General features: G+C 41.7%; 1 protein-coding gene across 3 annotated transcripts in view; it reads right to left on the bottom strand.

Annotated features, from left to right (window-relative positions):
• The window catches only part of OXR1 (oxidation resistance 1), a 388,393-nt gene that overhangs the window by 44,183 nt on the left and 328,754 nt on the right, over positions 1-15,456 (bottom strand). For all 3 annotated transcript variants that reach the window (XM_018570890.1, XM_018570898.1, XM_018570903.1), the window contains 5 exons: positions 14,358-14,510; positions 13,057-13,238; positions 10,294-11,066; positions 4,289-4,460; positions 1,404-1,566 (listed from right to left, as the gene is read on the bottom strand). In XM_018570890.1, coding sequence (XP_018426392.1) covers positions 1,404-1,566; positions 4,289-4,460; positions 10,294-11,066; positions 13,057-13,238; positions 14,358-14,510 — 1,443 coding nt within the window. The remainder of the gene's footprint in view (positions 1-1,403; positions 1,567-4,288; positions 4,461-10,293; positions 11,067-13,056; positions 13,239-14,357; positions 14,511-15,456) is intronic.

Below are 15,456 nucleotides of genomic sequence, written 5' to 3'. Positions count from 1 at the left end.
AAATGAAAATGTTATCCTGGAAACACTGCAACCGGCTAACATTGAAGTCCACTCAGTTTACCATCACTCAAGAGTTTAATCAGTTCCTTTTTATATGTTTTTGCATATGTTCATCCAGATCCAGCAAGTTTCCCACAATGCTTCCTGTGGGCATTGCATCCTCTGGTCACAGTGCTCTGAGAAGTACACAGGGCAGTGCACAGAAAATGGCAACCCACTGGACTGAATAAATGCACAATCAGATTCGGACACAGTAAGCAAGAATACTAGCAGATGGAAGATTTTATAAGATACAACCGGCCGTACAAGATGACCACCAGGTTGAAAATAGGAGCCGACCAGGAAAACATTCATGTTTTGTTCTAGTGTACCTGTAAGAGCAATATGTGAAAGCAGACACTGCTAATATTTTTATATGTAGTCAACAGATCGATCACCACTTACTACCTAGTAAATGACCGAGCCAGAACATGAGTACAGGATGGGAGTTCTGTCTTCACTGGCTGCATTCGTGTTCCAGACTGTTCATTTACTAAGTAGTCAAGATCAGGCTGAAAGCCCTAGACTCTAGCCTGTACCTTAAAAAAAAGCCTCCAAAAGCAGCTGTCAGATGTCTATCCCAAATGGCGGACACCGGAGCTCACTACAAACCTCAAGGTCTAGGTTAGTAACTTATGTAATGAACGTCTGCTTTATTACTTTGAGTACAATGCATTATTACACTACCAAACTACTATATATTGCTGTAGAACTAGTATCTCAAGGCAAAGCAATGAGTTCACTTCATAAATCGTTCCTCCTCTCCTCCAATATGTACCTTCTCTGCGTTTCGCTGCTGTTCTGTTCACCCAGTTCAGTCTGGTTGGAGCCAACGACTTCCCCCACTACCAACCACACTGTGCTCTGGGCTGGTTATTAGCCACTCAGGTACCCTTTAGGGAAGAAATGGCAAAGAGTCACATGATCCCCCGCCCCCCCCACACCCAGAAATACTGGGTCCCCTACTTGGTTAGGGTGAGTGTACTACAGGGTGGCTTAGGAGCACAGACAACGTATCAACAGAGGAGGGGACAGGCTGTCAAGTAAAGTTGTTAGTTTGTCCTAAAAGATACATGTCTACTTTGATACACATACTGACGCACAAGTCCCATTAGCGTCAACATTTCACTAGCCACAATATTAGAAAACATTGAGACACATTTGGCTTATGGAATATGATTTGCTGCCATCGCTGGATATACAAACATTGATACACTGACAATAAATATGATTTCTGCAGACATAAATCAGAATCCACAGTATTCGGTATTTTAAAGCAATAAACAAAAGCCTAAAGCAATAGAAAGGGTTCATTAAGAAAGTATTGCGGTGTAGATAATGAGATATAGAATGCTGCCACCTACCTCCCACAATCGTGTGGTCGAATCATTTGTGGATCCTTCAGAGCTCTCAGGCTCTTCGTTCCTTTTAACCACAACAAAGCCCGGCTCTCGAGAGGATTCCCCGATCTCTTCAGCGTAGATTTCTGGACTCCACTGAATGAAGAACGAGTAAAGATGGTCTGTCCTGTACAAAGCAAATGAAAGTATGAGGTAATTGTTAAAGAAATGGGAATTATGCTGTTGAAGTGAACCTGTCAGAACAGCTTTTATCTTTTACAGCAACGCAACCCAACAGTGTCGGAGGTGAACGCTGCAATATTATCAGAGATGGTGCCAAGTTCCAACCTTATTCAGCATCCTGCGTTATTTAGAGGTTTTAAAGCCGAACTCTGGACACAAACTTTCATTGAAATAAATCCCTCAATAGTCACAAAAGACATACAATTTCACTTTGTTTGCACCAAATAACTTCACAGCCTGTTCAGAAAGTAGAGCTTTGGGAGGGAACCCAGCATGCTCAACCCACTACAGACTGCCTGCAGAAAACGACAGGAGGGGGTGGATACAAGACCAGTCACCTTATGCAACGAGAGAGCAGCAGTGACTGGTCTTTATTTCAGGAAGCTCTTGCACAGAGAAGCAATGTTTCATGCTTTAAAACATATTCTTAACAAACCGTGAATGGGGTTTAAAACAAACCCCCACTGACCTATATAGCTGTAGTCACTGTGGAGCAATTTATCTTCAAACGTCACAGCACAAGTGTCCAAGTTGTTCTCTCAGCAGCTCAGCTCCCCTCTCCTAGCAGTGACTTAGGCAGCTCAGCTCAACTTGCTCCCCCATGTTAGCAGCAATTCAGCAGCCTTTTAATTTCCAATGTAAACACAGAGTAGGAGCTCTGAGAGGGTAGGGTGGGGTGGGGGGGAAGGCGAACTAGCTTCTAAATGATTGTTGGAAGGGGAAAGCAGGGTTAGCAGAGCTGCTGAGAAAAAGACCTGGAATTCTTCTGCTGTGAACTCTGTATGGATGAATTGCTCAACAGTGCTTGCAGCTACAGAGGAAAGGGGAGTTTTTTTTAAAGAGACAAAGGTAGCAGTGTATTTCTAATAGCCCTATTTATAATAGAGCAAGTCCCATCTGCCCTAGTAATACTTACATTACCAGTGATCCTGCAGCCAAGAATGGAATTCAGTGTGTAAGCTGGAGAAACCGAGATCTCACCCCCTCGTCATGGGACAGTGGTCAGGCCTAGAGACTGGCTGCCAGACCACTGCACGGTGAATGAAAAAGGTGTCACATCTACCCCTAGGCAGAGGCGACAGCAGAGGCAGGAGCAGTGTCACATCAGTGGTAATGCGAGTATAACTGGGAGTGGGTTGCTCCATAGAAAGTTATTCATTGCAAAGTGACAGCTTCTCTTTAAAACAGAACTATAACCTATAAAGAGGCAGGTCATTACTCACCACCCGGCTTCCTGTTTGCCCGGGAAGCCAGCTCCATCTTCCCCTACAGCACTGCCGGTCAGTGGAAATCTTCCTCTGACCGGAAGTTTCGCTATCGGGGAGGGTATCGGAGCATTTGGGCGAGTACTTGCCCAAATACTCGGTATCGGTGCATCCCTAATAATAGATGATTTCATATTAGCATGCAGAGCTGAATGCTGCTGTGATTTTTAGTGAAAGGGGGGTAAAGGTCCACTTTAACAATGTATGTGAACCCCCACAGTCTGTCTACAGGTTTACTTTAAAGCAGTAATCCAAACAGCTAAAGACACAGTCAAAAGTGTTATGCCGTCATAGAGATCTGTTGATCAATTAAAAAAAAAAAAATTGATCAATGGGACTTAATAGAAGAAGCACGTCTAAACAATATCACGTAAGATTTCTATTTTCCCAGCCAGCAAAGCAAAGATGAAACAGCAAACAAGGCTGAGTATAGAGGCACCTTAATCCCTTATTAGCCTAAGCGTTTACATCTAAAAGTTGTCAATGGAGAGTTGAACTGCTGTGTGCAGAAGTCGTGCTTCAAGTCAGAACAAAAAGGTCTCCAGGCAAGGAACAATTGAATTCCAATAGATCAAGAATATGTACAGTAAATGCTCTATTCCTAGGAGTGAAAATAAAAGGGCACAGAAACAGAAAAAAAAAAACTTAATTAAAAGATAGCACCCCCTCTTTACCCCAACTACACACTTGCAATAGGCAGATGATGTGCTGCCAAACTGCTAACACAAAGTCATACCTTTCTTAATAAGAATGGGAAGTCTAAGGTGCAAGACTTGTACATAGTTCTTAAACATCCTCAGAAACTCCTAATATCAGTAGAGGCCATAATTCTAGGAGGGTTTAATGTCACTTTAAATTATGCCTCTTAATCCAATCTGTCCCTCCAGCGCTGGTGCGGGACTCCTCCGTCCTCCTCTTCTCTGATATCCCACGGAGTCTGTAATCTTTAGATGTTCGGATGGGAGCGTGCGGCGGAGACACAGGTAAGTTTTAACCCTTAAAAAAAAAAACTTTTTCAATAGTTTTGCATATATCTATTGCTTACTAGCAGTAGATATATGCAAAAACATGCCAGGGTTTAATAACCCTTTAAGACTATTATTTACATTATGAGCCAGGCTAACAAGGATCCTGCCCCCTGTACCATGTTCCTATCGGTGTATGCAACACACCTAAATAACAGGAGAACCTGAGAACAAACAGAATACTTTATAACTGGTAGCATCATATTCACTTATTGCAGGGATACAATAAGTGAAGTGCTATTCTACCTTACTACCTAAATGGTAAACAATAAATAAAAACAATCAAGAATTAAGAAGCTTCAAGTTGAACATAAAATACACAGAAAACAGAAATCTACAGTTCCATGTACAATTAATATACACTGGAGCCGCTTACCTTTCATGCGGAACAGCAAACCAATACTCTAGTTTGTCTCTTTGTGCGTACTGCTGCATTGACGCGCTGGCTTGAGAAACAAATGTTTTCCTCATTGGCTTCCCAACTCGAAGACACAGATATTTATGGGATCTGTGCCTTCGCTTTTCTTTGGCAATAGCTGAATATACCCCTGCAGAAGAGACATACAAGTCATAGGGATTAGAATGTCTTCTTTCTAATATAGACCAGGTAGCTGTGCATTATCAACAAACGTACTCATTATTAGAAGAGAAGAGCATGGGCCAAAAAATTCACATGTAAAAAACAAAAATAAACCAGTCTGATAAATATATAAGAACACTTACCATGGCCCATACTACTCATCCCATGTACCTGAACATAGAGGCCTGTGTAAATTCTTATGCTTCCCTCTCTCATCTCACAGCTCTCTAACAATTCCTAGTTACCAGCTGTTCACAGTTTTCAAACTGTCTAAAAATCTACTTTAAATTCAGAAGTCGGATCTGCAATGCATGAGTACAGCAAGTCAGCCTGAATACCAAGACATCATTTATTTTTTCCAGCTGGCTGGAATTATTGGATGCACTCAGCAATAACATGAGCCACAGGTACAACAGCCTCTATGCACAGGTACTGTTAGATGGGATAGCAAAAGGAATGACATGAGTCACTTTAATTACTTTAACTGATTTAACTTTTAAAGTAAATTTGAAACAAAAGCTGGATTTCCTACCTGAAGCAAATAACTCGGCCCCCATGGTGACTGAACAGCAAAGGCAAGCAGTTGATATAGGTGCCTACAAGTGTTGGGGCATTACTCCTCCAAGATCTGGGTATACTGACATAAAGGGGCCCATTAATAACAGAGACTGATATCCCTATGCACTCTCTCTCTGTGTGCGCTATGCACACCGTGACCCATCTCATTCATAAAAATTAGGCCTCAGTGTGTAGCCGGCAAAGCTCCACAAAGTGCAATGGAACAGAGAGTGCTGTGATTGGAGAAGACCAGGTCATGTGACTGTGACAGGACATTTTTCTTTTACAGAATTGTCATTGATTCTGAAGTTAGCTAAGAGCAGAGCACATTTTCTGTGCTTTTTTTTGTTAACCATACGAAGGCTTTTTAAATGTACCCCAAAGTGTACACAGTCCAGTACAAAACCAGATCTTTGTGTTTCTAAAGCTGCCCATACACCTTACAACCATTGCACGACTTTCGTTGTGCACTGGTTCCAAGCCGATTAAAATTTTGGACGACCTGCCCATCTTGGACAGGCAGATCGTACTTGCGATCATCACAAGCCCTCCCCGCTGAGGGGCGGCTTGCCGATGATTGCAATGCTGAGTGGGCAGTGTGCGGCTTTCGTCTTGCGATCGCACTACCAACTCGCCAAAAATCGTACGATTTTCGGCATGTTTTCTAGCGTGCTTGTAAGACTAAAGTCGTGTGACTGTACAGTAAATGCGGTCGCACACTGCCCATACACCTGACGATTATTGTACGATCGCGGGATCACCCGCAATTATCGTACGATAATCGTCAGGTGTATGGGCACCTTTAGATTCTTCTTGGTCTTCATGGACATGCTAGCTAGCTAGGGCTCTCATATGACACATATCAATGGGACTTACAAATGGGCCTGAGAGAAGAACTGTCTCAGGACCCTTGTCAACGGGCTTTGGGCTTGTGTCAATGTCATCACTCTGATCTCAGTTTGAGACGTTTCTTGGATTATTCAGAAATCATAGTTAGGTGTATCTGACCTGCTGTATATCTAGCAGAGTAAATCTTTCCCTGCGAAAGGCCGCCGTGAGGCAGAGGAAAAAGAAGAAAAGGAAAAAAAACAGCATAGGAATGCATAGCTAGATTGCTATATGCTATTTCACTTTGCAATTGCCAATAGCAGACTAGTTATTGCACCCGCCCACTGCTGCTGTCAATCAGCAGAGGGGGACCTGAAGTTCTTCATCAGGTCCTCTTCTAGTGATTGACAGCAGCAGAGGGCCAGTGCAATAGCCAGCTTCTTATTGGATATTGAAAATTGAAAAATTGAAATAGCCAATAGGAATCTAACTATGCATTCCTATGCTGTTTTTTTTAAATTTATTCCGACGGCAGCAAAAAAAAACAGCAGATAGCAAAGAAGCTATTGCTTCCCACGCTATCTGCCCTCATTTCCGGGGGGGGGGGTTAAGAGGGCACCTCCCTGAAATGAGAAAGGCACCTCTCTGAAATTGCTTTCTTCAGGTAGGGATCTCTGCAAAGTCTCATGTTAAAGCCAATTAGCATGAGAGGCAAGCAGGTAGCTTTTCCAAAGCAAGCGTCAGCAATTGAAGCCTACATATTTCTCTCAGTTCAGTCTACATTTCAACTGCTGTGCTGCTTTATAACACTGAGCAAGAGAGGACAGACCTGCAAAAAGAATTACAAAGTGTGCACCTGGACAGTGCAAACACTTAGAACATAACTAAATATAAAGAAGTGGTCCACCAACAGGGCCGTCACAGATGGATTGGTTAGAACTGCTAAACTACAGGAAATACAACACATCAGCCACAAATATTTTTGGCTGTTCTCGTCTTTCCACTTGTAATCAGAACCAGTTTTAAATTTGTCTTATTTGTAACAAAGTTGCATATCCACGTTTTATAGGACAATCACCCATGGCCAATGCAGGATATTAAAGACTAATTCCAGGCAGAAATGTTACTTCGTGTGTACAAGGATGCTTTCTTGTGTTTAAAGAATGTCTTCTTGTTTGCATGCTTTGGTATCCAGGCACTGGGAAACCAAGACTTCTTTTATTCATACATCAGCCTCTGTCCCCTTAAAGTGTATTTGAACTTTTGCAGATAAATTTGCTCCCACGTGCATAACTTTGCATTTTTCAATATTGAATCGCATCTGTCATGTTGCAGCCCATGCTTCAATTTGATCTAGGTCTTGCTGCAGTGATTTTATGTCTTGCTGAGAATTTACTGCCCTACAAAGCTTTGTGTCCTCAGCAAACACCGGGATTGAACATTTTATTCCAATCTCTACATCGTTTGTGAAGATATACAGAATTGGCCCTAAGACTGAAACCTGGGGCATACCACTCACAACTTTTGCCCATTTAAAAAATGAAACCATTTATTACTACCCTCTGGATGTGTTCCTTTATGTTCCAATTTCATCAATACTGACAGACCTTAATTTGCAAATGAAAGTGCTTGTGTAAATATAGATGGGGCATTAGATTGAGCTTCATTAGTGAACAGGGACTAATATTAATGGGTCTCTGTAATCTGTAAAGTGCTGCATGATATAATGGAACTAAATACTGTAAATACATAATCTTGCTTTTAATACAATAAAAGATTCCACTAAGTATAACATGGCCAACCGCTCTTTCCCAAAGATGCTGGACCAAAAATAACGTTATAGCATGCAGAGTTTTCTTGATAGCAATGTAATCATTTAGAGGAGGAATTACAATGTGTCCAGTATATCTAAATGGGTGTTAAATATGTCTGATATACTAGTCAAGAATTGGATAAGCTGCTTGCTTCCTGCAGGCAATGTGTATTGATGAGACTCCATTATTTCTCTCCATTCCTCATCATCAGTAATGGAGATATGTGAAGACTATAGGGGCTATTGTATCAACAGATAATTTAGAAAACATACAGCTGAGATTGGTTCTTTTGTACCCCAAGTTTACAGAACATCTCTTAACAGGGTGCTCTGTAAATATTTAGGCGCCAAGAATTGGAAACTTCATGTACATGCGTCATGAGAGAAATATGGAGGCCAATGCTGACTTCTTCTAAACATGATGGTAGCCAGGCTGCTATGCCGAGACTTTTAATGCAATACTTACAAAGTCAGTGACCTGTATAGGTCTTTATCCAATTATACAGATTATAATAATTACAACAGCACCATAAATGACACAATCTAACACCACATCCCAGATTTTTAAAGAGCAAGCATTCAGTTTAACTATATAGTAGTCGTTATGTCAGGATTTTTGAGGTGTAACAAGTACCATATACAACAATCTATTCAAATATATAAAAATTTGTATAATTAACATTTTAAAAAGCCAGTCATAAAATCAGCATGTAGGGAGATAACTCAGCTTAGTATACTTCTACCAACATCAGATCATGCTTATATGTATACAGCGTTTTGAAGTCCTAGGTATATATTACATGTTGTCCAATCCTATAAATATAGGTGTCCAAGATGAGAGCTAGGCGTGGCACTGTATCACAGCCTGAAAACAATAGTGGTAGTGGCGCGTTTCACAGAATAAAATCTGCTTCATCAGACTTTACTGTATTTGGTGATACATATATGCATCCAGGGGCTGGCCATCCTCCGATGCACCCTTCATCTACCACCAGGCTTCAAGGATCATCTGACCTGGGGACAATAGGGGAATCCAGAAGGCCCAGAGAAAGATCCAGTATCCACAAAGCCAAGCGACAAGGATCAGCAAACACACTGGTCAGAGCTGGGGCCCCCCACGTCTAGCGTTCATCTTGGGTACCTATATTTATAGGATTGGACAACATCTACTATATACCGTGGACTTAACTCTGCATAGCTACAAGGATGATCTGACGTTGGTACAAGTAAACTAAGCTGGGATATCTCCCAACATGCTGATTTTATGACGGACTTTTTCAATTGTTAATAATAAAAATGTATATATTTGAATAGATCGTTGTATATAATACTTGTTGCACCTTAAAAATCCCAACATAACGGCTACAATGTAGTCAAACTGTATGCCAAGTATAACGATGAATAATTCTTTATCAGGGCAGTGACCCCTGCAGTGCAGAAGCCAGGCACAGCCAGGTGGAGTATTTTTAGAAGTACAGGCTATTTTGTATTGTATTCTTATAAAGTAAAAGTTGTGGTTCCAATCCGCTGACCCCAATGCCACCACAGGATACAGTAGTGCCATAGTGGCCAATGAGGAAACCAAAGCACAAATAGGGGGATCAAGTATCTGACACATGAAGAGTTTTCTACAGCAGCAATGATCTGAGTTAGTGCAAACCTGAGAGTTAAAAGAAAACCATGGGGTAACCTTTTTATCTTATAGTTCTCTTTAGGGTCACATGAGGACATATACTAACCTCCCATGAACCAACAAAGTATATAGCGGGCTCGCCCCCTCCTCCGTCCATTCCTCCAGTCAGCACTGGAGTATCGGAGAGGGGGAATCCCTGTGGGGAGCGATGACTGACAGTCACCACTCTCTGCAGGGAGATGATTGGGAAGTGAGCGAGCAATGGTATGTGTTCGCTCACTTCCCGATCAATAGAGCCGACCGGTGACAGCTTCTTTGTCACACATCGGCTCTAACTAAGAGGATGAGTGGAAATCACTCAGCTCATAGTTCTCCTTTACGTTTGATCAGTCTTTTGCAGGGGCCCTGTTTTTTTTAATTGGTAATATTCTACCTTAAAGTCAGTTTAAAACGTCAATGAGATCTGTTAGTTTTTATATAAACTATGAATTCTAAGCACCTCTATCCTTGACCAGTCTTGAGCCCAGACAAAACCTGCAAAAAAGGAAAAGTCTAAATTTCCCCAAAAAGCAAGCAGCAAAATTGGATTTTATCCAATCTCTACTCCCTAAAGCATGCAACATGGTTTAGGGCATATAGAGATTGCACAGCCACACACCCAGTATATATCCATATTTACAAACATATATCTATCTATATAGATACACACAGAAGTAGTGGTGTATATACCTATATTGCTAGTTTACAAAGCCCATCTTGACAATTGAACAATTTGTGACCTAATTTTTTTTTGGGAAGTGCAGCTACACTTATCAAGGGAAACAAGTTCGGTAAAGATCATGCACACGTTTAGCCTCATACAAGTCTTTAGCATATAGTGTCAAAACATTATCTGTACAAAAGTCTGGAAAGCCTTTGAGTATGAAAACAGACTGAGTCACATTCTCCACTTCACAGTAAAGTTCTTACCTTCGGCATGAGAATCCATGCTCATCTTTGGCTTATGCTCTTTCTGCGTGGCGTGCTGCATGTCCTCCCGCTGCTGCTTGGCTTGTTGCATAGTGAGATTTTTCCAAAGCTTCCTCAGTTCCTCCACTTCTGTTTCAGAGTCTCCTAATGAGGGTTGTAGTTGTGCTCCTCCTGCCGTCTCCTCTCCATGGTTTCCAGGTTCAGATTCCTCATTATCAACACTCAGAGCTCTGTTTTTAAGCTCACTGTCTGACCCCTGTTCTTCCTTTTTGCATTTGTTACCTGCACCTTCCATTTCCTCCAGCTCCATACTGGCTTGTAACTCCGCAGATGTTTCGGATACTTTATCCAAGTCTTCACCTACCTTAATGGATGCGTCGCTCTTCTCCAAATCATTGGTATTGCTGCCGATCCCACTGTCATTGGCTGAAGGATCGCCACTGCCTTTATCATGCAAAGCATCTGTGGAGTCTGAAGGGTTTATTGTGGAACATTCTCCTGCTGGTTGGTTGATTGTCTTAACGGATTCGGAGGATGCTCCTGAAGATTTGTCCTGTCGCAGCTCGTCGGAGGAATGCGCCTCTTCTCGAATAGGAGACAGCTCCGATTCCGTGAATACATCCTCCGACAAGGACTCCTCGGTGCTACGGGGGGCGGTGCTGGCACTGTCATTTCCGGTATCCCACATGTTTGAATCCAACTCGTGAGTATTACTTTGAGAAACTTTCTTAAAGTTGCAAAAATCCCTCATACAGGTCAGCTGCTCTATATCGCTATGAAACAAAAAAGAGATATTCTTTATGCACTTTTAAAATTTTAAGAAACACCCATCCCCACATCTTACCTGTCCACACTCCTCATTGATCCCCACTGTGGAGTCTGCTAGGAACTGCACAGCTTGGTCACACAAAAGTATGCCTACGAGGCCACACGTGCTCCTCATTCATTTCTATGGAAGGGCCATCTACCGTTAAAGTGGACCTTTAGCCCCTTTAACTAAAAATCACATCAGTGTGCAGCTCTGCATGCGGATATGAAACTATCTTATATTCATTAGTTAAACATATTTTTCTACTGAAAAATTACTGCTTTTCCACTTCCCGGTCCTCTTAGGCATTAGTGATGTAGCCCATGCCTAAAAGATGCATCCTGGGGTAGATTACAGTACAGTGCATTGCTGGGAAATCTCCTCTGTAAACAGCAAAATTTTGCAAGACCCCAGGGAAAGGCATCCCCCCCCAAGATGATGTGCATGGTCACATGTCCTAGTCACATGTGCCAGAGTTCCAGGAAGTAAAGGGGGATGGATTAATCAGGGCCACTGTGAGAAGAACAAGGAGGAAAAAAAATAAGGTATGCAAAGAATAAAAAGCCGGCAATTATCTAGAAGTATCTGTTTGTACATTGTCATTACTAAACATTTCTAAAGGTATCTTTGTTGTCATTGTTAAGAAAAGGGGAAAGTTCCTCCTTAATGCCATTAGGGGATTCTACTGCTCATGTGTGTTCCAGCGGAGAGACTTTTGGTGAAGAGGCTGCTGAGTTCCCAATGGGTCCCAAAGTGAAGATCTAAAAGAAGTGTGGACAAGTGTGGAATTTGGGAAGGTGCTGGGGGAAGAGGTTTATTTAAAGGATAACTGTAGTAAATTTTACATTCAGTTCCTTACCTGGCCAGCTGGAAGCACTTTTGCAGGTCCGTATGCCATACGTCCTTGGCAGCGAAAGGGTCAAAGGGATCTGCTTGAAGAAAACCTATGCTTTTCCACACAGGTGAAATCTACAAATGTGTATATTAAAGTGAACCTGTCAGTTGCTTGAAAAAAATCCAGATAAATACTTCCTGCAGCAGTAGAGCTTTTATACCAACCTCTCCGACAGCCAGCGTCTCCTACCTTCCCTCTGTTCCAGTGCTGCAGCGTCCATCATACTCTTTAGCATGCGACGCTGCCGGTAGACTTTGGATGATCGTGTACCCCGCTATGCGCTATGGTTTCATCCTCCAACCCCGACATTGAAACAGAGACACAGCAGTGGTGTAGAGGTAAGGGGCCTGCCACAGGAACAATGGTATCCAACACCACTGGAAATATTGAACGCTAAAGAGTCTGATGTGGCCTGCAGAGCTGAAATGCAGGGAAGTTAGAAGACACAGACCAACAGAGAGGAGAGTATAGCGATTCATCTACTGCAGGGAATTTTCATCAAGATTTTTTTAAGAGACTGACAATATGTTTGTAAAATACAATTATGAGAATATCAAGCAATGTACTAATGTAATCTATTTTCATTACAGCGCCAATAAATAATGAAGAAGTGCTTTAAAGTATCATCTTTATATAGGCTTTCATCATTATAAAACTCAAGTAAAAATTCTGCCATGACTTCAAGAAGTGAGATTTATATTTGTCTCTTAGGCGTAAAAATATTTTTTTTTACCCCTGTGACCAACTACTTGATGGTATATTACAGTTAAGAACCTAAATACATTAAACGGTCATGCAGCTGTTTCGGGTTTATTAGGTCTCATCGGTGCAGCATATGAAAACGATGGCTTTAATATAGTAGAGCAGTTATTGTGCAGTAGGCAAGAAAAAAAAAAAAAACCTCAATTATGGCTCTTGCCTTGTTAGAACAGAAGGTGGTTGCTTTTTTCAGCTCTCAAAAAAAGGAAGATGTATTCAATATAAATGTGTTTGCACAGGTTCATAAAATATAGGTGTATAACAGCATGGCGACAATAAAAGTTTAGGAGAGTATTCTTACACAGGAATATCTTTCAATTTGCTATTGACTATTTCTTTGTACATAGCAGCCGAGGTCACCTCCTCCATTGGGCACATGATACCATATTCTTCACAGCCATTCTCCTGCACCAGTGGGTCTGTCTTATGAGGATCAAACATGATGTTATTTGGCGTTATGAGAAGTACACCACTGACCGAGCCCTGCACAAAAAAAAATACATACAAGCACATGTAAAACTCATAGCAAGGAGCATGGTCATAGTATTTTCACTATAAGCATGTGAACGGACTGAATATTGATTTAATCCATGAACCAGGCATGATTAAAAGGGCATCTCCACTCTGAGTGGATTAGACTTGGAGGCACAAGTTTATATCAGGATTGTTAATGTGGATCCATTGCCCTCTTAATTCAGTTTAAAGGTGGGTCTGATTTTTCTTTAGGTCAAGTGCCGGACTCCCACATAGACTTCTCAGAATATATATTTTATCTAGAAGAGCCTGAAAAATATGGGCAGGCCAGCAGGTCCCAGTATGGGGGCACCACAGCAGAATCCAGTAAAGGGGCAAGGTCCCAGTAAAGTGGAAAGCCAGCAGGTCCCAGTATAGGGGCGAGCCAGCACATAGTAATGTAAAAAATAAAAATATTTACTAAAAAATTAAAAATATAAAAGTTTATTAAAAAAATAAAAATATTTGAAAAAAAATAAAATAAACATTTTTGGGTTGACAATTTTTTTTTTTCAGTTTCGTTTCGGTTTTGAAAATTTCCATTTCAGTGCACCTCTAATATCAACCACCAGTTTGCAGCACCCACATACAAGGTTGTAATAGTGCCTATAGGTTTTATTAACCCTTTGGCCATACTTCCCTTTGCTCTTTTATTTTAAAGGCCCATTTAAACCACACACAAAAAAAAAAGAACTTCAGGACACAAACAAAAAATGCAGTCTATTGTTTCCAGCACAGAACACCACAAGGTGCACAGGTGCATTATGATGGCATGTTGGTGTGCTATTAAAAAAAAAAAAAAAGCATGCACAAACTCATGTTCCAGCAATGCTCATGTGTGAGTGAACGGGTCCATAAATGGAGCCTACTGTCCAAGTACACTGTAACCTGTCATTTATACAACCTGTAAACCAGCTGAAGAGCCGAATGATATAAAACAAGTTAGCGTTACATACATACTAACCCCCCCACCCCCCCTTCCCTTCACCAACACTGTGCAGAAGATCAGCTGTAAGCAAATTTTAAGTGAATTTCAGCCACAGGAAAGCATGACTCGTTTATAGAAATAAATGAACACACCAGACGTACCTTTCCATCAGTTATGTACTTGCAGTTAATCTTTAGAAACTTCTCTGTAAACGCTTCTTCTTCCTCCGATGTGGACGAGACCACCCTGGAAGGACGGACTGATGAGTAGGCAGGGGAGGATGTGGATTCCTTGTGGTGAGGGCCTTGTGGGTCCTAAAAGCACATAGACTCGGTAAATGTCACAGTGCTGCATGCCAGCAAGAATTCAGATTTATATCACAGGAAGTGGAATCTAAATGATTAGCAGATTCCGGGTCAATAAAAGCTGATATTTAATAGTGCTGGAGTGTAGATACAAAAATGCTTGTAAAGTAAAAAAAAAACATGTAAATAAATTTAAAAAAGGAGCATACACAAAATACTGAATAGACAAAAGATCATTTGGAGGGGAAAATGGAAAAAAATTACAATGAAAAAACAGAAAGAAAATAAAGAATTTAGCATAATTTTAAGTGCGTCGAGGAAAAAAAAGTAAATTTTCCCATGTTTTAACCTTTTTAAGCACGCTGAAAGTACAGGAAAATAACGGCCAATGTGCCAGAAATATAGTGTGCTCCTAACTTCCTCTTTGACATCACAACACAGCCCTGTATTCATAAGCATGTGGTGTCAGCCCTGCCTACTTCATTTCTGAGGAATTACAGAGAACAAACATCTCTCCTCATCTACTCCCTCCCCATCTCCTCCTCCCTTCACCTCCTCCATCTCCTTCTCCCTTCACCTCCTCCCCATCTCCTTCTCCCTTTTCATCTTATCCTTCCTTCGCCTCCCCCCATCTCCTTCTCCCTTCACCCCATCTTCTTCTCCCTCTCCTCCTCCCTTCACCTCCCCTCATCTCCTTCTCCCTCCTCCTCCCATTTCCTCCCCCTCCCCTCATTTCCTCCTCCACATCATCTCCTCCTCCTCCTCCCCATCATCATCTCCTCCCCATCATCATCATCATCATCTCCTCCTCCTCCTCCCCATCATCATCATCTCCTCCTCCTCCCCATCATCATCTCCTCCTCCTCCTCCCCATCATCATCATCTCCTCCTCCTCCTCATCATCTCCTCCTCATCATCATCTCCTCCTCATCATCATCTCCTCCTCATCATCATC

This window comes from Nanorana parkeri, unplaced genomic scaffold (assembly GCF_000935625.1).
Source record: "Nanorana parkeri isolate BGI_ZX_2015 unplaced genomic scaffold, ASM93562v1 scaffold39, whole genome shotgun sequence".
Classification (NCBI taxonomy): domain Eukaryota; kingdom Metazoa; phylum Chordata; class Amphibia; order Anura; family Dicroglossidae; genus Nanorana; species Nanorana parkeri.
This window is presented reverse-complemented; position numbering and strand designations above follow the sequence as displayed.